At 49.4% G+C, this 23,502-nt stretch overlaps 1 protein-coding gene across 1 annotated transcript in view; it reads right to left on the reverse strand.

Moving 5' to 3' along the window:
* The window catches only part of LOC8052874 (cubilin), a 217,969-nt gene that overhangs the window by 10,729 nt on the left and 183,738 nt on the right, over positions 1-23,502 (reverse strand). The window contains exons 6-9 of the mRNA XM_042291858.1: positions 22,503-22,544; positions 17,553-18,162; positions 5,400-5,617; positions 3,518-3,685 (exon numbers count right to left, since the gene is read on the reverse strand). Coding sequence (XP_042147792.1) covers positions 3,518-3,685; positions 5,400-5,617; positions 17,553-18,162; positions 22,503-22,544 — 1,038 coding nt within the window. The remainder of the gene's footprint in view (positions 1-3,517; positions 3,686-5,399; positions 5,618-17,552; positions 18,163-22,502; positions 22,545-23,502) is intronic.

A 23,502-nucleotide genomic window follows, 5' to 3' on the forward strand; every position in this document is an offset into this window, starting at 1 on the left:
GAAACATATTTTTGAAACCCGGCGTGAACAGTGGTCCGGTTTTTGAGGACCTGGTAAAAGTTTCACGAAATCACAGCACCGGGAGAAAAGCAGCACAGCACGTATCGAAAGTCGCATCGAAAGCAGACGACGGTACGGAGTCTGCTTTTGATGCGAGCTGCGCTGCTTTCCCCTGGTGCTACGCTTTCGTAGAACTTTTATCGGGTCCTCAAAGATGAGGCTACCGTTCACGCCGGGTTTCAAGAATCTGCTTCGTCGAACAACTTCAATCAAGCACGAAATGTCACCCACGGTACAATGTACTAGATCTACGGCTATTTTTATGGCAGCCTGCCGCCATTGCGCTGTCCGCCATATTACTATGATGGCTAGAGATGATATAACTCTACCTAAAGATGGCCGCCAGTGACCGCATTCCGGTCCATAGGAGGAGCTGGTCAAACGCGATCCAGCAAATAGACATAGAGATCAGTGGTGCCACTAAATAAGAGACGCTTCGGAGTAACGACACTTACTCATCTTGTGGCTCAAAATCAAGGTTGCTAGTTATCTGAAGTTTTAACATAAATCACAGAACACGCTTTTTTTTTTCCGTCCTCCTCAAATGTTTAAACGCCAAGCAATATTACATGAGCTTCGTAACACTAAATCTAACGCCAAGGAAGTCGCACTTTTGAATCATGACGATCGGCAAATGGTTCTGCTCTGCGCAAGAACCAAGACGGCGGCGCCCACAACAATATCGGGGAACAGAGTGTCGATACTCTAAGCGTAGCTCGTTTAGTGGCTCCACCTGACACCATTCCAGTAGGCGGGAAGTACACTTTCAGGAGCCCCCGCGTGCACTCAGCAATAAGACGCAGTCGAAACGTCAAGGACTCGTTTGCCTCAAATCATACTGACTAGTGAGAGTGCCGAGCAGTTCCATACTTCAAAGCCGCTGTCGCAAAGCCAATATATCGTACAAAGGAGAGTCTGCAGACAAAGGCGTGTTTCCTCCTTGAAGGTCAAACAAAAACTGTCTGCAAACAAATTTCAGGCGTACAAATGTGTGACGCAAACATGATTCGCGCATACTCGAGGCGTGTCTGCAGATACTTCGGTCATCGTGTCTGCCGCGAATACCTTGTGCCTTTCGCATGATGTCAGGGTCGAGAGGAGTGGACGCCTTTTTTGCCACCGAGACCGCGCGAGCATTGGACGCGACACAGCTCACCCATCTCATCGGCTAAATGAATGAAAAAAACGCCAATGATTGGCGTTCCAAGTGCATTGCGGAGAGTAAACACTGAAGGAGTTTTGAGAGCGTAGGCAAAAACCGACGGTTCCCGCTTGTGCGTAGATGTGACGTGACGCGATGGAGAAGTCGTATAATGGGAGGCAAAAACTGGACATACTCTCAGTTAGTCACTAGAGTCAGAATTCGAAGGCCTCGACACCAGCACGTGCTCCGTGCCTTCCGCCATGCTTTGGTTGCGCGCACGCTCGCTCGATGTGCAAGGGACGCTGAAGCGTTGTCGAAGTTAGGGAGCTCGTGCTGTGGAGGCAGGACAACTGTAGCTCGTCCCTGCCGTTCTCAGCTCGTCAACGACCATACGCTAGGAAACCTGACTCGAGTTACCGGCAGCTTAAGAACCGCACGGCTCTGCATATTGTGTTCACACTTCCTGCTTCGTGGTTCGTTCTTCCGCAATCTCATCATCAAATGCCGGAATCTCCTTGCTTGCGAAGCGGTAATAAGGCACTCAGGATTCGCCACGCACTGCGCTTTCTAAGCTGACGGCGACCATATACACCAACACGCGGCCCTGCCGCCACGCCGTTGCTATTGGCAGTTCGCAGGCGCAGACGCTTCGCGCGAATCTGGTTCCTGCGCACGCGAAGTGCCCATGCCTCGTGTGGGAACTGCACGTTTTCCCAGACCTTGTTTGGGCTTATTTGGAAACAGCGCGTTAGCCTATAAACGCTTTAAAGAGGCGACGCAACAATTTTTGTACTTTTCGCAAATACCGCTTAGAACGAATCCCTGGTGTTAATGACCTAGGAAACAGGCATTCGTATTTTCATCGGAGGCAATAGAAGTCACAGAAAAGATGAAAAAAAAAAAACGAGCAGCATTTACCTACTCAACTCGCAGCCAGAACAAGCGGCCCCGTGATCTGGAGCCGATTATATGACGCCAATGGTGATCATAGCCACGCGCTGGCGTTGGGAAAGCACAGGACACGCGCTGAGTTCCAGACATTCTCGACTGTGACATGGGCGTCTCAGTACGCCCCGACAACAGCCGGTTTCCCAAACGCCCCCCCCCCCCCCCCCCCCCAAGGAAAAACAAATGCATACTACTACTACTAGACATGCTTATGGTTCGGCTATCGGCGTCATTTCAACGATTGGACACGGCCCACTACCCGAGTGTTTGTCGAGTGTATTGATTATCACGAGCCCAAATCGAGTGCTCACGGAAAGCTTGGGTCTAATCTATAAGCCGTATCCAAATATCGTCATTGGGTAACACTGCGATCCCCCAGCTACGTCATAAAGTTTTGCGAAGGAGAGATTGAAAGAAAACGCTCACGTTTGTCTTTGAAATTACAGCGCAACAAAGGTGTTTCTTGGTCAGTGGCGTTGCGTATGAGTATATATCTTGAGTTCCACAAGTGCCAGTAAGCTTGTGTAAAGTGAAAAACATTTCAAGCGGATATCGTTGCATGGCCTCTTTAAACACGCGCCAGATTAGAGCCGCCATTGCCGACCTTTTCTTGTCTTACCAATATGCCGAGCCAGTGAAGCAGGCACGTAGCCAGGGCGGCGGCCCATGGGGCCCGGCCCCCCCCCCCCCCCCCCCCCCCCGAAATCTTCGACTCTGCTGGTACCTCCTCTCCCCCGTCCCCTTCATGCAGCATTTTGTCATTAACGGCCCCCCCCCCCCCCCAAAAAAAAAAAAAAAAAAAAAAAAAAAAAATCCTGGCTACGTGCCTGCAATGAATCGGGTGTTGACGTGCCTCCAGAAAGGCCTACGCTGGTGAGGAGTACACAGTGGCACCTAAAGTGTCATTTAACCTGTTCTGCTGCTGCGGTAATGATGAAGTGAAGCGAACGGAAGACGAGAAAAGAAAAACTGAAGGTCGCTTATGGTAGCGCCCATGCACAACTGCCTGAGAAAATCTATTCCCTCAAAGCACCTGGGAGAGAGCCAATCGCTGCAATCTACGGTGCAAGCTTGGCGAATCACGATGTTGAAAATATGCTTAAACGTAAAAAAAACGGTGAGGTGTAGCATGGAATTTGGTGAAACGTCATGCTCAATTCCATAGCGCAGGCTGTTTTTTTTTTTTTTAATACTAGGTTAAAACTTATTTTCATCATCGTCATTGGCCAAGGTCCCTCCATAGATTGCAGCGATTGGCTTTCTTTGAAGTCCTTTGAGCGTACGTAGACGCTCCAGAATTCTTAAGAGTGTCGTGATTCTACTCCGAGCGTAGCCGCCCGACGTGACTCTCGACAGGGCCCGCACCTTTGGGGTCCCCCTCGATGAGAAACAGCGTGAAGTAGAGCAGCACCCTGTGCCCCGGCCGCACAGTGATGTACCAGTTGCACATCTGCCGGTCGTTCTTGTAGGCGTTCGGGTACCCGGGGCTCGTCACCATCCCGTTCTCCTCGCCCGTGATGTTGCCTCCGCAATCTGCGCAACCAGACAAAAAAAAAGTAATAAAATAAAAACTGTTCTCAGCGTTGTTGGAGAAACAGGGCAGGCAGGTGACCTATAGCCGTAGTCGCACATCTGGTACATCATACAAAGGAGACGGTGTTAGTTGCAGACTGTTGCGACGGCCTTCGCTGGGGGATTTAAACTCAAAAAGAACGTCTTCCGGAGGCCACGAAACCATCTGGAATCGCGGGCCCTCGCAAGGAGAAACACCGGCGTGCGAGTCTGTCGGTGTTGGGTTTCAGCAAGAACGCCGACTCCTTACATCAGCCACCGGAGCGCGGCAAGAACGTCGAGGGATTACGTCATCTGCCCCTCGCTGAAAGAACACCCGGAAATCGCATCAGCCGCCCCCGCACTTAGGACACCTTATGAACACTCGAAACACCGGGGAAGGTTCCTCTCTCTCAGAGGGCCTTCCCGCCCTCGGAGGGCTATATAACACGGGCTCAGGGAGCCCGAAGTCGCCGATTGCCGATTAACCAGTCGACCATGCTACTTGTATATTCATGGTACATAAAAGTTCTACTTCAGTAGCCCCACTCCAGGCCTGTTTCCTCAGGGTCATGCTAGCAGCGAGCCACAGCCCCGACTCTTGGTTCCGCGCCTGAGGTCATCACCCCCATCGAACGCAACAAGACTCGATGGCAAAGGTATCTGCGCGCACGACACAGGCATGTTCGAGCTTCATACACTTGCCTGCTTCGAGCATATCTTCAGACTGTTTTTATACGACCAATGTTAGAGAGGACCGTCATACGAGGAAGAAACGTGCCTTAGACATCGTATGTAGACTGCCCTTTGTACACAGGGTGACCGGGATCTGGTTAGAATGATTAGGGGGTAAACGCAGACCTAGCTGCCTTTGTCTCTACTAAATCTTCGACCACATTCGAACAGCAAATAGGGACAAAGGCGGCTGACCTTTCGTCTACCCACTTATGATTCCAACCATGAACAAAGTCATACGACGTCCCCGCACGTTCTCATCTTCTTACCATCAATTTCTACCGATACACTATGATATTATATGTACGCTTGTGGGCGCTGAAATAGACCATTTCCGGAATTTTTCCTAGCCACTTCGATAGCTATCATCATTTTAGGGCATCTAATCTGTACATAGTAATGGTGGCGTTTAGATGGCTGGTGAGAAAAAAACTTGAAGACAGGCACTGATGCGGAGCCTGAACATTCTAGAAGTTAGTTCGCTCTATCGTTGTTCGATGTCATCGTGACGAGACTTACAAGTTATAAGTTTCTAGGCGCGCTACGCATTTGAGGGTGTCATGTAAATCTTTGGAATGGTCGGCTTCGGCAAGCTCCAAACAGCTCATGGCAATAGGGAGTTTTAGCAGATCGTTTTCGTAGGCCCGCTACCGTTACGGGAGTGCTTCAGAGCATGCAAGTGGCAGCGCGAGCTCCCGCTACAAAGAGCGTGGTCTGAAAACACGAGCGTTTTGCTCAACTAAGCGCGTCGCACAGAGTACAAAGTGGTACATACCATCGAAACTGAAAGAAATAGAGATACGACTATACAGCGAAGCAAACCGTGGCTTAGGTACGTCTGCGGTTGACGGATAGGTAGCAGATTTTAGGCGCCTTTAGCATACACAAATTTAGACTGATATTTGATCCAATATATGGCACTGAATTTGTGAAAGGGTAGCCGTTCGGGCACGCCGCGCACCTCCGAACTTGTTGACGTCCTTGAGGAAGTAGTAGGTGGCGCTGAAGCCTCCCGCGACTCCGGCGTTGTCCGTGTGCAGGATGACCTTCATCATGTTGACGCCGGCGTCGGACACGATGGGACCCGGGGCCGTCTTAGCGCAGTAGCGCCCCACTTTGCTCGACTCTCCCTTGCTGGACACCTCGTAGATCTCGAGCCAGTCCTCCACGCAGGCCTCGCTACATTGGTTTCGAACAGACAGGCAAAGAGACAACGCCGAGTTAGTGGTTTTTCACCAGCGGTGTAGGCGTTAGCAAAAAAAAAGTAACAAAATACGTTACTCGTCACTCGCAAAATAAATGACGCGTTACCGACCTACGTCACCTCAAAATAGGGAGTTGTAGTAGATCTTTTTTCCCCTCCGCTACAATATCCGTAAAAAAAAAAAAAAAAAAAAAAAAAAAAAAAAAAAAAAAAAACGCCGCAGTTGCGCGTTCGCGCCGCCAGCCTTGTCTGCATAGTTTAAGGTCCTCTGGGGGATTACGGAGCGCTATGAGGGTGCTTAGCGGGCTGCGGAAAGGATCTACTAATACTCCCTAATAGGGAGTTATAGCTACATAAAACTCCCTAATAGGGAGTTTTAGCGAGTCCTTTTTCGAGCCCACGGTTCTGACACCACGAACGGCGCAGCTGTCTGTTCCGTGCAACCGTACGTGCAATTTGACATATTTTAGTGAATAGCGAAACTGGGGCAACCGTGTAAGCGTTGATGATGATTGTGTTTGAACGCTGGCGCCATCTTCTATAGTCGGTGACAACTTTTCTTGGCAATGCAGTGGAAGGTACGTCCCGCGTCCCCTCTCCCATTTTGAGTGTACGCAAGGAGGAGAGCTTGCGTACACTCAAAATGGGAGAGGGAACGCGGGACGTACCTTCCACTGCATTGCCAAGAAAAGCTGTCGCCGAGTATAGTAAAGATGTGAAACATTCTGCAACATGTAAATTCGTGGCGGCTCGTGTTTCCGGCGTACGACTCATGTAAACAAGACGGCCGACGTAACATTTGCTGGTCGGAATTTCAAGAACTTCGAAGCTACATAAAGTAAAAAGTATCTGAACGACCACCAATGTATGTGGTGTGTCTCCATCATCTTGAAATTGAACGATCGGTCACGTTGTGTGCTGTCGAACCAAATAATTTCGTCTTCTCGCGGTCGCCACGGCAGCTAGCCTGCCCGCAGATCGCAACAATTTACCAGCATGCGCAGATTACAGCATTCACGATCGTTTACCAGTGTGAGCAGTCCTCGAAATGATTTGGTTCAACCTCTCAAATGAAGCAGACTAACAGGATGGCAAATCCCCTCCCGCTGTTCTAAGCCTAGCGCTCGGCTGAGTCGGCGAAGTCAGCCGCCAAATCGACCGGCTTCTTCTTTTGTTTTTTTTACCCGAGCCGTGAACGGGTCTGGCTGCGTTGTGGTGACGACTCCAGCTGCCGAAATGGGAGAAACGAACCAGAAGAGCCTCCTAACGCCCCGATCCACTCGCGCGTGCATGCGCAGTGGCGTCGCCGATCTGTTCGAGGGCGAATCGTTCGTGTGGAAACGACCTGCTAAAATGTCTAAATAGAAAGGGCGCGTTACCGTTAGCGATAAAACGCAACGCACGTTACTTTTGCGTAACATTTTATTTATAAATTGTCGGTGACAGCGTGTTTCGACACTGGTACAAAGGGCGTGGGCTTTGGGGATTTTTCTAAAGGGAGACATTGCGTGGTAAAGACAGGCAAAATTTGAAGGTATGTGGAATGAGTGCAATAATTACTGATTTAGTGCAAATACTTCGTTTCCGCTTCAATCCAGACGCAGACGAAGCTACGAGTTAACGGGTCCAATCAAGCAGCGTAAAAAGCGTAAGTCAATAGACCTTTTTTTGTTTGATTGGTTCAGCGGTGATAGAACACGTACAGAAACACAGCGAACACCATGATGGTGTGGAAAAGGAAGAAGAGAAAGTCACATAGCGGACGTGTATTCCATTCGCTCCTATTTTCTCTCCTTACTGCTACTACGTTGCCCATCGCCAGTGAGTATTTTGTTTTTCTCACTTCATCATAAGCAGTTCTTGCTGGCTTGCAAGGTTCTGGCTTGCCCGTTGAGCGGCACTCCAGCCGGCAAGGCATGGAAATTTCAACGTCCTTAGTCGCCGCCATGGCGGAACCGCTCCCGCCTGACGACGAAGAACTTGCCAGCGTTTCGGGCTCAATTGCCGACGACAATCAAGGTGCGTTCCAGGATGTCGTCCGCGGAACAAAGAGACGCTGCCCAAGTCAAGGCTCTGGTTCTAGCGAGCAGACTATCATCACCCAAACCGAGCCCACTGTCGGTCTCGTAGTTCTTTTCACTCCTGTGGATAAAGATGTAAGATTTGACTCCATCACTTCGGTTCACCTCACGTCCACTCTGGAGACGCTCGTGCCTTCGTGTGTTATTGAGGTGCGCTTTAACAGGCGGAAGAATCTCCTAGCGATTGACACGCTGAATGGACAGACGACACGTACTCTCCTTGGCCAGACACGCTTTGCGGTATGAAAGTGCGTGCTTTCGAGCCTCGTGGAAAGGCCTCCAGCGTTGGAATTGTCCGCGACATTGACAGCACCCTTTCTGACTCCGCAATACTCGGAGTTTTGCGCTCAACAGTAGGCATCCGCAACGTCCGTCGCATCGGCAAGTCCACTACTATTCGAGTTGAGTTTGCTTCCCCTACACTTCCTGAGCACGTCTACGTCGGCCTGGTTCGACATAGCGTCGACTTGTATGTCAACAACCCCATCCAATGCCACCGATGCGGTTTGTTTGGTCATGTTGCGGCTGTGTGTAAGCGGTCGCTAACTTGCCTCCGATGCGCAGAGCCTCACGCAACTACGGAATGCAAAGGCTCGAGCACTCTTTGCGTCAACTGCAAGAAACCACATGAAACAACGTCACAACAGTGCCCATTCTGGCAAGCTGAGCGCTCCGTGTGTCGCTATCGCTGCGAGAACAATGTTTCCTTCGCAGAAGCACGAGCCCAAGTGGACAAACGTACGGCCGAGCGGGCGGCTCCACGAACCGAAGCTGTAACAGAGATGGTTGTTCTAACTGAAAAACTTCAACGGAGGCGACGTCATTCTCGACGACGCCAGGCGGAACAACATATTGCAGACAAACAAGACCCGCCATCATCGCTTGTCGCCGAAGCCCCGAAGCCAATGGACACAGAGCCTGCGCCTAAGGAAGCACCTGCCCTTGTCTCCTCCGGCGAGAACAACGTGCGAAAAAGCTACAAAGCAGCGCTGCAAAACGAGCCCCCACCGTCGTCACCACCAGTTCAGGTCGGACCTGTACTCCCGACCACTCAAGCTCCTCTAAGTGTTGGACAGGAGGCGATACCGTCCCTCCCAAATCCAAGCACCCTCACTTCCTCGTTAGATAGCTTCGTACGCCAAATGCTCGTCATAGCGCGACAGTTTCTCCCGCTTCTACAGTATCCATGGGCAAACCAGCTCCTGAATTTGATCACACTTATAGAGCCCTTGGTCAAAAGTTTTCTGCAATGAAAGTTTTTACTCTGCTCATTTTTATTTTTATGGCTTCCTGCCCATCTATCTTACAATGGAACGCCCGCAGCATCACTTCTAAATTAGCAGAGTTTCAGTATTACCTTTCATCTCAGCCGGTACCTATACTTGCAATTTCGGAATGCCGCCTCAGACATGGCTCTCGAATTCAGCCCTATGTCCATTACCCAAGCGCGGCGGCCACGCCTAACAGCTCATCATGGGCATCACTCTTTGTTCACTCAAGTGTGCAGCAAGCTGCAGAAGGTGTGTCCCATCTGTGTACAGAAACTGCTGAATTTGCAGCATGCACGGTCATATTTCGCTCCTTTAAGATGACCATTGTGTCTGTATATATATGTCCTACTGGTCGCTTTGATGCGAATTGCATTAGTAGCCTACGTCTTCAATTTCCTGGTCGTCTCCTTATATGCGGAGATTTTAACGCACACCATCCTCTCTGGGGTAGTAAACGCACGACGCCTCGGGGTACGGCTCTCGCAGATGAGATTGAATCAACAGATTTGATTATTCTGAATGACGGCTCTCCTACATTTTTTGGTCATCGCGGAGAACCTAGCGTGCTGGACCTTACTCTCGCTTCCCCCAATCTAGACGTGTACTGGTCGTTGGACGCGGACACACGTGGAAGCGATCATCTTCCAATTTTGATGAATATACCCGAAGTGACCCGCCTCCCACGTCGTCAATACAGTGTAACCAACTGGGACGTATTTCGCGCAAATGTTCGCTTTCTTGAGCCGTCAGAGGATATATTAAAAGCTATTCCTGCATGTCTCGTTCAATCAACATATAAAATATCTTTAAGGATATCTCAGCCGTCCCCGGATTTGAAGTTCGTACGCTTACGTGCTGTTCGCCGCCGCACTCAGCGTCGTGCGCGCCGATCTGGCAAGGTCCCCCATTGGATAGAGTGTCGTCGTGTTACGTCAGCTTTACTCCGTCACACTCGCGTACTTCGCCGTCGACAATTTCGTCAATTTGCTTCGTCATTAACTCCATGTACACCTAAACCAAAGATTTACAAAGTACTGAGAGGTATGGGCTGCTCTCCAACACCTCGAGATTTGTTCATCGCCCTCAGTCTTAAAACTGGCCTTGAATTATCACGACTTGCAGATGATTTTGCGGTGCGCTTCATTGTACCCCAACGACCTTCTGGATCTTCATATTCTCGATCACTGACTGGTCCTGCACGGAGTCCGGAGAGTATGGATCATCCTTTCACTATGTCGGAACTAGATGCGGCTCTTAGGAAATGCAAACGCCACAGTGCTCCTGGGTTTGATGGCATCACCTACCAAGCATTGCGTAACCTGAGTGACAAGTCACGCGTCGTCTTGCTCGAGCGCTTAAATTTGGCTTGGACTACTGGTATTCTTCCGCAAGAATGGAAGCATGCTGTAGTAACCCCCATTTTAAAACGAGGCAAGCCTTCGTCGGAATTGTCATCGTACCGCCCAATATCTTTGACCTCGTGTGCTGGGAAACTTCTAGAACGCTTGGTGCTTACGCGTCTCCAGTGGTACCTTGACGACATTGAAGCACTGCCACCTGAAATAGCGGGATTCAGAAGTGGACGCTGCACTGCTCACTGTATTGCGAGCCTTACATCAGCGTTGGAAGACGCTCGTTCACGAGGAGACACTGCTTTGGCAGTGTTTCTTGATGTTGAACGAGTTTTTGACTCGGTTCCACATGATGTAGTTCTTGCTTGCTTGAATCACCTTGGCATAACAGGAGGAATGCTAAAATATTTCCAAGAGTTTCTGAGCAACAGGACAATTAGTGTTTGCTTGGGCAAGACTACGGGAGCCGTGCATCCACTGTTGCGTGGGTTACCTCAAGGTAGTTGCCTTAGTCCAGTGCTATTCAACATCGTAATGACGACAATACTTTATGCATGCATAAATCACCACACCCTAGTGGTATGATCATCTATGCAGATGATATCTGTTTGTGGGCTTCCCATTCTGATCGACGCATTGTACGTCCCTTTATGCAAATATCCCTCGCGCGTGTTGCAAACATGCTAGAAGACCTCGGACTTTCCGTCTCAGCGCAAAAAACAGCTGTGCTCGCTTGTTCCCGCCGCCCCTTTCGTCATGGATTTCCGCGGCTTACTTTATGAGGGACTCGAGTACAGCGCGTGCGTAGCTATCGATACTTGGGGGTCGATCTTGATTCCAGCACGTAACGAATCTTGTACGTCAGACGGCGATGACGACATCTCTCATTCGTCGACTTCGTGGACTTGAGTGGAGATCGTCCCCTAAAGCCCTACTATGCGTGCACCGGGCGCTTAACCTTTCCCGCATTCTTTATGCAGCGCCATATTTGCCGCCTACGCGATCTCTATGGGATCAGCTGGAACGATGCCACCGAGCCGGAATAAGAATGGCTCTTGGTTTTCCCTCGTACTCCCGAATCGATGCAACGTGGATTGAGGGCCGAGAGATGCCGGTAGCTTTACACGCTGTGAACCGTGCTCTTAAACATCTCGTTCGGCTTGCTGAGTCGACCAGTAGTGTCTCGCTGTTTACTGACATGCAACAGCGTCATCTTTCACAATATGGCGGTCACTGCACCTCTCTAGCTGAGGCTCTCGGCTTCATACCCTCCGTCCATTCTCCTCCAGTTGACTCCCCGTGGAGCAAGCACCCGTTCACTATCTACGAGGACATCCCGGGTTTCCACGGAAAATCACGACACCCCTGTGTGGTTAGTCGAGCCCTGACAGAGGAGTTGATGACGTCTCGGCATTCCTCGTTTACGGCCATTTATACTGATGGCTCTGTCGACTTCATTCATGATGTCGCGTCTGCAGCTTACCACATCCAATCGGAACCCTGCTCATGGTCAGGACGGTTCGACCATGCCGTGTCGTCGACTACAGCTGAGCTGAGTGGAATCCACGCAGCTCTTCTTCACATCACGACGAAACCACCTAATAACTGGCTTTTGGCAACAGACTCTCGGTGTGCGGTGCATAATATCCTCAGCAGCAAAGGCGCCAATCCTGATTTGGTTTGTGAAATAATTAGGCTGGGTCATCTACTTGTCTCCCATGGTTCTAACCTGCGAGTACAGTGGATACCTTCGCACATTGGCTTACCCGGAAATGAGATGGCTGACCATCTGGCCTCAACCGCTCTAAAACTGCCCACTGCGACGTTGAATCTCCCCAGCCACTCTGACCCGAGATTGGCTATTAAGACTTGGATACAACACAAGCATCCCGTTTCCAGTGTGGCGTGTGATGAACCTCCTCCTCCAGCTTGTACGCGTGGCCTAACACGGAAGTTCGCTTCTCTTCTCCACCGCTTAAGAGCAGACTGCGCGTACACGCAAGTGAACCTGCACCGCATCAAAAAAACAACCAGCCCCTTCTGCGAGCACTGCGATCAACCAGAAACGCTGACGCATATATTTTTTGAATGTGGACACTACAATACAAAAAGAACCGTCCTTCTAGCTTCACTGAAGAGCCTCGGTGTTTCACCCACCCTCGTGGATATGCTATTCCCCAAGGGTCCATCATCCACGTGCATACGTCTCCGAAAGACTGTGTTCAGCTTCTTGGATGCCTGTGGGCTTCTGGCAAGGCTGTGATGAGTGAGAAAATACGACCACCGACTTCTCTTTTCGTGGTTGTGTGCCAGTGATAGTTTCTCTCATGAAGTTTTCTGCGGGAATTTTGTGAACATTCTGTGATGCTCGCGTTCTAGATGTGCCCATTTTCTCACTTTTGACTGATTTCTTGCCGACTTTTTATTTTACTTTAATTTTTTAACTTGTGTTTCATCATCCTATATTTCTCATCACCATCTGTTCCCCCTCCTTTCCCCTGCATTCATTCTCATCAATACTGCAATAACCCAAGCCCGTGAAACTTTTCCACAGCCAGTGAGAAAAACCTCACGTCAGGCAAACACCACCACCACCACCACCACCACCACCACCACCATGATGGTGCCCTTTTAGCTCTGTCTGATCGGTCCCATCAGCTCGTAGCGTCGGCTGCGTCTGGGGTAAAACAAAGCCTAAAAACACAAAAAAAAAATAAGTTTTTCTTTTTTTTTTTAAGGTTTTGGAAAGGAAGATAAAAAGAGTAACGTAACTATACGTTGCCCGTTACTTGAAATAAGTGACGTAAGTACGTTACCCGTTACTGTTTTGAAAAACGTAACGAGTATGTTACGACGTTACTGGAAAGATGTCAGGCGTTACCGGTAACGACGTTATTTGTAAAGCATTACCGCCAACACCGTTTGTGAGTGACCGCCTAGCTGGCCACGTCTGGTGAAAACCAAACGAACACGGAGTCTACAGTCGCGGACAACTTAAGAAAGGCGGGACGTGACCAGTCCAGAGCATCTTATTGCCGCTCCGCAGCCAATAGAATTGCGACATTAGCCGATAAAAACGCCGAAGAACAAAACAGGAAGTAAGAAGCGGTGATTTAAAACGCCACGCCCGGTGTTTCTTAAGATGCCAGAGACTATCCGAGCGTAGTTCCCCGCAACGCACCGAAAACGCCGAGCAGTGGTCTTTCTTCAGTCAATGTCCGCCAGTGAGATGTGCGAGCGGTGGAAACATGTTACAACGTTACAACGTTCACGCCGTCTCAGCGGCAAGAAGCGTCTGTTCTTTCGAAACTGAAACTGAATTGCGTGGAGCGAGATAACTATTGCTCTTCTCATTAGCTAAAATATGATTAATGGGGCTATGAAATGAATTTTAGGCTGCAATGAATGATTTTCGATTGGGGCTTTAGAAATCGCGTATAATTTAGTGGGGCAAAAGAAAGGTGGAAAGTCAAAAGCCGGCTTTTCGGTACAAAAATTTTAAAATAGTAAGCGGACTACTTCGTACTTCCCTCCTTCAAAATCTCTTCGCTTTTTCACTGTGATACATCCGCGGTACCCACAACACGTCAGCAGACCCCAGCTCACGCATGGGGCACGAGCACTGCGTCACCCGGACGTGTGCGCTCGTAAACAATGGATCCGTCGACGAAGATTTGGATTCGCGTTCGTGGCATGTAAGTGCCTTGTCGGCACGTATCATCACTTCATAATGCCAAGTTCTATGGTCTGCTAAATAAGTACGGTGGGAGCTCGGAGTCATCGCATCCAGTAAAATACTACGTCACGACCACGTGATTTCTCATTTCGCTTTTTAGTTAAGGAGGAAGGCCGTGGAGGAAGAAGTTCAACAATAATTTCATGGCCCGTTTAAAACACGACCAATGACTGGTGTTCCGAGCGCATTGCGGTGTGGTGTATGCTCAGGGAACTTCAAGAACGCATGTACGGAAAATATTCTGCGTCCTTTAAGTGCGACAATGCAGTCTCATAGCTTCAGCATAACACCTACACTCTAAGAAAAAAGTTGGCCTCAAGGGACTAACGGCAGCATTTGGTCCTCTGAACTTCCAGTTGCTCCCCGTAAGGACCATCTGGTTCAAGCTAGGTACCGCGCGCAAAAGCTGGGGACTAACAGCGCTCGACTGGGACTAACCGATAGGCGTGCGCGAGCAAAAGCAGCCATTAGTCCCCCTCAGACAGGGTGCATCTGTATGATTTAGTCCCCGGAGGGCAAACGAAATGTTCGGCAGGAGGACGGATGATATTTCGCTCGTCTTGGGGATCGGCGAGACTCTGCCCAGCACGGCTGGAAGTGTTGACAAAACTCGGACGAAACTGGCGAATTTGTTTAATGTGCCACGGACGTTCAGACATTACATGGTAGAGCTTCGCGCGTTGTTCGAATGCGAGTTAACGAAAGTGTTGACTCTACTTCACCCAACTATCTCGTCAAAAATGATCTGTTGACATTTCACAAGTCCCATTCACGTAATTTGCCTTCGCGCAAAAAAAATGAGCATTAATCCAAACGCAACACCTCTGAATTCTAGCACTTTTTTTTTTCTTAAATGAAACTTAAGAGCTTGTAGAAGACGCGCTTTCAACACCGGAGTCTCGCAGCCAGAATAAATGGTCACTTCACTCGCTATTCGCTAAAACTGAGTTACTGAGAACAGGTCGAGCCTCGTCTCTGCGTCTCCCCGTAACCAACCTTTCTCGGTAGTCCAATGTCGAACTCAAAATCCGCACTGACACACTTGATGCACGGCACGTTCCACTTAAACAGCACATTCAGGGGCAGTATCCAGACGCCTTCATATGCCATCGTTGTCGATGTTTCAGATAACATTCCAGATGAACAACGGAGAACGAACCGCGCCCGGACGTCATTCATGGCAACACCCTGCTAATACAAAACAAATGCGAAAAAAAAAAAAAAAAAAAAGGCCCCCGAGAAAATCGAAAAGAGAGAGAGAGAAAAAAAAAAAAACCGTGCTTGCTTGTACGTCACTTGACCGAAGTGTTGAAAACGGCGAAAATAATCCCTGGAGAAGGCGAACCTTCGACCTTCTCCCGTCCTTCGGGCATTGGCGTCTCCGTGTGTCGTGTGTAGTGAAAGGGGGAAAAGAGATTTTCGGGGAAAAAAGATTTCCCTTCCACCTCCCAGCAACCCCCCACCCCGCATTCCTCGCTCACGCAGGGGGCGGGCAGATGGGCCAGAGGGGGTCCGTCGGGAAAATGGGAAGGGGTCTTTGTTTGAAAAGAACCTGTTTAGCCTTCGTCAGGACTTAGAAGCTGGTCGTCTCCGATCATTGCGGGATCCGGTTTGGATTCGCGGTGCTGCAACACTGCACTTGATCTGCTCTGAAGTCACAAGACAAGGGAACTCGATTAAGGTATGTCAAAGTACTTCTGTTTATGGTATATTCATTAACTGCGGTGTCAGAAAGTGTTTTATTTTGAGTTCGTTCTCTAGCTTCCAAAGCACGCGCCATGCTCTATTCTTTTTGGCACTATGGTTGCTTATTTTGTTACGCAGCACAGAGACCTGATATTCAATCGTATCGAGCAAAACGCCAGTTCTACCGATCGCTTATTTTTTGTGTTTTGCAGACCCTGGCAGGATTGTTTTACCATAAAGGCCTCTTTACACACGCAGCTGAGAGCTACAAGCATAGCGCTGACCTAGCGCTAAACGCGTGCTGACGGGAGCTTTCACCAGCTGTGTATCGCACCGTCAAAACTGTTGCTCATGGCAGACGAAAAGCAGCTCACGACACGTGAGCAGCGCTACTTCAGCGCTTCGCTGCGTGTGAGAACCGGCCTTAATTGAGACATTCATTCGATTGTACAGACTTTCGCGTTGATGGCGGGAGCTCGTTCCGTCACTTTGAAGCATAGTTTGAGCACGCACACGCTGGGTCTGTAATTCGCAGCGAACGGTCTACTAAAAATATAATATTGCGCTAGTCTGCTGTCATCAGATCGCATGTTAGATGTGAACCACTGTAGCACTTTTGTAGCCTATTTGTTATTTTAATTGTGTGCGTTATATCTCATACTTTTGCTGAGCGATCGGGTATTTCACGCTGCCCCTGTTGCTAATAATCCAAATTCCTCGCAAACAGGCAAGAAGCTGCAGGTGCCCCAGTAAACGGTGCTTGGACCACGACCGGTTTGGACAGCCGGCCCAGTGTTCAAGCCATCGTCGACGCAAGTGCACTCTTCGGAATCTGGCCTTATCGTGGAGTCTACCGCTCAGGAACTTTGACTTCAGTCATCCTTGAATGCGATGTGTATTTACGAGGCAATAAAGCTACGTTTAACCTGAACTGAACAATTTCGTTTTGGAGATTTGTGGCTCGGGACCAAATGCAAAGGATAAACCTTTAGTCCCAGGAGTCTAAATCCAACGGCGCAACGTTTAGACCCAGGGGTTCAAGTGCAAGGGCCTAACAGTTGGTCCTCGGGGTTCATTTGAAACGGTGTAACAGTTAGTCCCAGGGGTCCAAGTGCAAGGGCCTAACAGTTCGTCCTCGGGGTTCAATTAAGACGGTGTAACAGTTGCTCCCAGGAGACCAAGTGCAAGGGCCTAACAGTTGGTCCTCGAGGTGCGATTGAAACGGTGTAACAGTTAGTCCTAACGGTGCTAGTGCGAGAGACTAATGGGAGGGGCGCAACTGTTACTCCCCTTCCCGTTAGTCCCCGAGGGGACTAATGGTTGTGGCAACGCACTTGCTCCCTTCGGGGACTAAGTCGCGCTCCCTTTTTTCTTAGAGTGTATGAGACTGCTTTGCCGCGCTCCCAATGCTTTTTTTTTTTTTTAAACTTGCAACAGGAGGCACAATGTGTTTATCAATTTTGCGACCTTGCTAAACATCCAGTCTCGGTGACAGCCATTCATACTGAGAGACAATACTTGCTTCTTTTTTTATGCAGCAAGTGAAGAAATGTCTCACAGATGGAGATCTTAGTCTTGATCGATGCGACCGGATAATTCCGGCTCACGCAATATTTTGTGCTTTTCGCGCGCCCGTGTGTTGTCCGGATCAGGTACTTGAAAGCGTGGCACCATCCAGCTAAACACGTTAGCCGGAAGCGCGTTGTAGGCCCTATCAGAGCAACTGAAACTGCGCGGGAAAAAAATGTGCATGCGCTGCCCAGATGCCCGTCTACTCCACTCACTTGTAGCCGTGGTAGGCGAGCTCCGCTTTCGTCTTGAAGTAGTTGAAGACGATCTTGACCTGCTCGCCGAGTCCGCCGAGGAAGACGTACTCGCACCGCGTGCTGGACGGGTAGTTGGCCGGATAGCGCGGGGAGTTGAAGTCCCCGGACGCCTGGGACTCGCTCAGGTACCAGAAGTGGCAGGTGTTGTTCGGCGACGGCGTCCCCGGCACCTTGTAGTCGGTCTCGAACAGGTAGCGGGCCCGAAAGCCCGTGCCCTTGGTCTGGCCGCTCGAGAAGACCATCACGAGCCTGGGGCCCTCGGAGATGAGCGCCGGTGGCGCCTGGTTCCCGCAGAAGGCGTGGTCAAACTCCTCCACAGCCTGGCGCTCCTCCTGGCCCTGCATGTAGAGCTTGAGGTAGGCGTCCTGGCACTCGGGCGCGTCGTCTGCCCGGTGGTCCTCCATGTGAAACTTGTCGAAGTCGAGGCGGACGCGCTCCAGATGCTGGGCGTCCTCCATGCCGTAGATGTAGTAGCGGCACACGATGTTGGCCTGGTACGGCAGAGGCCAGTTCGGCGAGTACACCGTGCCGTTGGACTCCTTCCGGCTTAGGATCTTCTGGTCGCACTCTGGAAGAGAGTCGGAGAGGAATCAGCGCGTCTTCGTAGTACACTATCAGAATGGACCCTTTTCGAAATGAGGCATAGATTAAGTGCTGCCGCCATTCGTTGGTCGTGCACTATGAGCACGCATTGGACACAAGCGCTTCGACAGCATTCGGAGTGTACTCAGATCAAAACCCTTTGCACACGAGTGCTGTGTCAGTGCTTGGCACGAACTCGGAACCAATCACGGGCTTAACGCCGGAAACGATGCGACCAATTAATGGCGGCGGCGCATAATCTACGCATTATTTCTCAATTTCGGAAGGTGTTTATTGTTCCTCCACGCATACTCCACCCCTATGCGCTAGGTACTCCAATCGCTGGTCGTCTCTTAATCTCTTTAACAAATGAGAAGGGCTATCGTTATTATGCTTCACTGGGCTTTCGGGCATCCGGTATAGTGGCTAGACGCCTCATTTGCAGGGAGACTGCGCGGCATCTGGAGCAAGTGCACCGAGTGAAATTTCCATCGGAGAAACTGATTAAAAATATTTTAAGTACATCGCAGTGAAGTATGTATTCAGGGACTTCAAAGACTTTAGAATACAAACTAGTGTCACTTTACACAGTGTCCTTTCTCTTTTCTCGCGTTTTGCCCACATCAGTCTCATTCTAGCCGAGAAGGTTTTGGTTTGCTGCGGCATCATTGTAGGCGGGAGTCGCGCGATACAGGCGCCATCACTTTCATCATCATCGTATGGGTTTCGAATAATTTGATAGTCACTGACAGGAGCTCGAACTTTCTACTTTTGATAACACTTCGGCCTCTCATGAGCACGGGAACTCGAAACACAAAAGGAGGTAAAGATAGCACGCTGAGGGGGACCTTTTACTGCATTCTTAACCTATTTCCGACTATAGTTCAACCAACCATTATAAAACCGGCTTGAGACGGCTACTCGGTGCTCACAATCGAAAAGCGGTTGAGACGTACAAGCATCATTACATGCCTTGTCCCTACATATGTGAAAGAAAAATGATATGGCTTGATTTTAGAAACCCTTCATTTTGTAGCCCACTGATATAGATACTGCAGGCTATTTCTTACAGTTCCTGTTTGTTGTTGCAGCCACTGATAGCAGAATATCTTAAAACAACGTGAATTGAAAAAAAAAAAAAGATATGTCGCTTGGCTATATTTAAGGGTTAAGGTTGCTAGAGCCTAAGTGTCAACCTTTCGAAATCCGGAAGAGAATAATAAAAATTTAAGGAGACATTCAAAGCTCCAGAAACTGGTGCGCAGTACCGATAAAGCTGACACGCATGTTTACGACTCAGAAGAACATATCTCCGGAAAAGCTCTTAAATATTTTAAAGCTGATTCTTTTTTTTTTCCTTTCTAGGTTAGTTTAACAATGTTCCGGGGTGTATTTTATTGGCTGGAGCGCCTGAGGCAAGCTGAAACTTATAATCAGAAAAATAAATCGCATTTGCTTTCGATGACGCCCTTTCGAACAAAATAAAACGATTGGGCCCCTTAGATCTGTTCGACGATACATGAAGAAGGCCGTATATAGAAACTCGAAGAAGCAGTCGAGCAAGGACAAAGAGAAATTTTTTCATTGAACAAACTTGCCGATATCGTAAAGCCAGGAATCAGACGTATTTTTCAAGGTAGCACGGAAAAGATAAGTCGGATACATCAATATCGCATAAAAGATTCTACAAAGCCGTTGTTCTGACGTTCTATTTTTGTCTTTGTTATTTATTTTTTTGTGTTCGGTTTTAGGTAAGAGTGGGCACTATCTGCATGTATTCTCCCGTATGTATTCAGCGCCATAATAGGTACAGAACGCCAGTCATTTTTTTTAACCCGTTCAACAAATCATAAGGTAGGTATTTCAGCGGCATGAAAGCGTCCAACCCTTTTGGCCACTGAGAGTACACGGTCATTAGAGCATGATAGCGATCGCCCTTCTTATTGGGTAGACGGATTACAGAAAGGCTAATGGTTTGTGTTTTGACTGCATCACGGAACACTCTTACAGGTTATGCGCAGTGTACAGACTCGTTTTCCGTTTAATTATCTACATAATGGAACGGCAGCACACGAGTCGAGTTTTTATTGAAATTTCCGTCGCTCACGGCACAAAACTATATGACCCGCCACTAAGACGACACGAACAAAAAAGCACGGCGCACTGCCGTTCACAACTACACATCAATCAAACAAGGAAACATGGCGCGATTGAAAAAAAAAAAAAAAGTCTTTCGTTGAACTGATTCGACCTGAACGGAACGGAGGCAAAAAGCAAAACGTGTGCCAATACTTAACCGTATGCAGTTGCAAGCTAGTCCGCACTTCGGCAGACACTTCAATAACATCTGTGCGCGTTCTTTCCCACAGAGCACGTCGTGGACCGATCACGCTGTTCTACGGACTTATGGCGGGAAATGATGAGCCGAAAAATGTAGCAAAATCACAGTGACACTGCTCGGTTACGTCATACGAGAGACACGATATTCGCTGCCGACACGATGAGAGAATCGACTGCAGACAGGCCTCAAGCATCTTTAAAGCACGTTCGATTCACGTATGCTTAAAAATGTCTGCAGACAGTTTTTGCATGACCGACACGATGGTACAAACATACACGCAAGAAACAAGCGCTGTACGTCAATAGGGAGTTTTAGGGAACCGTTTTTGCACTTCCGATACGGTACGATGGGCCCTCGGGTACGAACTGCGCATGCGCTGTGGCGGAAGACTCGCGCATGCGCCGTTCGTACCGGAGGACCCGTCCTACCCTATAGAATGTGTAAACACGGTTCCCTAAAACTTCCTATTAGGGAGTTTTAGGGAACCGTTTTTGCACTTCCGATACGGTATGATGGGCCCTCGGGTACGAACTGCGCATGCGCTACGGCGGAAGACTGGCGCATGCGCCGTTCGTACCGGAGGACCCGTCCTACCCTATAGAATGTGAAAACACAGTTCCCTAAAACTCCCTATTAGGGAGTTTTAGGGAACCGTTTTCGCACTTCCGATACGGTACGATGGGCCCTCCGCGGTACGAACTGCGCATGCGCTACGGCGGAAGACTGGCGCATGCGCCGTTCGTACCGGAGGACCCGTCCTACCCTATAGAATGTGAAAACACAGTTCCCTAAAACTCCCTATTAGGGAGTTTTAGGGAACCGTTTTTGCACTTCCGATACGGTACGATGGGCCCTCCGCGGTACGAACTGCGCATGCGCTACGGCGGAAGACTCGCGCATGCGCCATTCGTACCGGAGGACCCGTCCTACCATATAGAATGTGAAAACACAGTTCCCTAAAACTCCCTATTAGGGAGTTTTAGGGAACCGTTTTTGCACTTCCGATACGGTATGATGGGCCCTCGGGTACGAACTGCGCATGCGCTACGGCGGAAGACTCGCGCATGCGCCGTTCGTACCGGAGGACCCGTCCTACCCTATAGAATGTGTAAACACGGTTCCCTACAACTTCCTATTAGGGAGTTTTAGGGAACCGTTTTTGCACTTCCGATACGGTATGATGGGCCCTCGGGTACGAACTGCGCATGCGCTACGGCGGAAGACTGGCGCATGCGCCGTTCGTACCGGAGGACCCGTCCTACCCTATAGAATGTGAAAACACAGTTCCCTAAAACTCCCTATTAGGGAGTTTTAGGGAACCGTTTTTGCACTTCCGATACGGTACGATGGGCCCTCCGCGGTACGAACTGCGCATGCGCTACGGCGGAAGACTGGCGCATGCGCCGTTCGTACCGGAGGACCCGTCCTACCCTATAGAATGTGAAAACACAGTTCCCTAAAACTCCCTATTAGGGAGTTTTAGGGAACCGTTTTTGCACTTCCGATACGGTACGATGGGCCCTCCGCGGTACGAACTGCGCATGCGCTACGGCGGAAGACTGGCGCATGCGCCGTTCGTACCGGAGCGGTCATCGACACCGTGTGGGATGTGCAAACACGACTCCATAAAATTCTTCAATGTCTTCAAACTGCCTCCCGTATGATGTATTTTATTTACAGTGTCACCGCGGCTTTGTGCAATCTGCACTCGCAATCTGCTAAAGACGCCTCCACAGATTGCGATTCTCTGTGTTTTGAGCCACGCGACATTCGCTATATCTGTTTTGCAGGCCTCAGCGGTTGGCCCAATACGTGTTCTGCGTACAAGCAACCGCGAGCGGGAATATTTCAGGAGACCGACGAGAAACTGTAAAACGGTCGCCACAATTCGAGCCAAAGCCAACGAGCGATACCATTTGGCAGAAGAACGCATGCCGAGATATGTGATTAATTTCGCGAGACAGGAGGATGATGACACCACTCACCTGTTCCTCGGATGTGTTCGCCGTCATTTTTCTTAATGAAGTCTGCGGAGAAAGATTAAGGGAAATGAGGTCACGCTATAAACCAAAAATGATAACCTTTACGCCAACGCGATGTACATAATACAGGAGCATTTGCCCCCAGCTGCACATACGTAGAGACCCGTTTCCTAAGGGACGGAGTATATTTGCGGCACTGTGCACGCGCAGTCGGCGCCCAAAACAATCAGCCGCACCGCATTGAATGGCGTCAAAAAAATATGAGTTGCTCGGGGTACTTGTTCCCGAATAAATCCCCGAGTGTGTACAGAACATTCCAGCAATCGCTATCTGCACACTGTCATCTTTGTTTTTCTGAGTTGTGGCACGAGTTCTGAGCAGGCGCCGTATAGCTCCCCATTCTGAGGAATATCAGAGCGTGCGTCCACCACTTACACTCTACAAAAATATTCAGTGCGTCTACTTTTCCGGGAAACACGCTTAACCGTTAGGAAACCGGTTACTGGTATTTCTTTAATCGGTCCAGCTATTGAAAATGCCGCTTCAATCGTAACGCCTTTTCTGCGGCCAAAGTGCAAGTCATTTTTATGCAGTCGAGACTGCTGCAATATTGGAGCGTGACCCAAGTCGCCTTTCTCAATGGCCTACATGCCTCCAGGAATATTTCTTTATTCATTTGCATTACCCTAAAAGCCCCGAAGTTGCATTACATAAATGGCAACATTTTACAGAATAAAATATAAAAAATAATAACGCACACACAAGGTTACGCTGAATAGAGCTAAACAAAAATGTTGCATCTCCCCTGTTTATTGTGCGTGAGCAGGAACGGCGGCTAGGTTTACTACCGACGACGAGGTGGCCCAGTCAAAGACCCCAATCGATAGCGCCGCAATGCCGCCTTTTCGCCACAATCAACTATTAAGGGGAAAGTGTACGCCACACTGATTTCCGAAAATAAACTTAAGTCGCCAGTTTTTACAACAAAAATAAACTAAAATGC

This window comes from Ixodes scapularis, unplaced genomic scaffold (genome assembly GCF_016920785.2).
Source record: "Ixodes scapularis isolate PalLabHiFi unplaced genomic scaffold, ASM1692078v2 PGA_scaffold2__306_contigs__length_199485367, whole genome shotgun sequence".
Lineage (NCBI taxonomy): Eukaryota > Metazoa > Arthropoda > Arachnida > Ixodida > Ixodidae > Ixodes > Ixodes scapularis.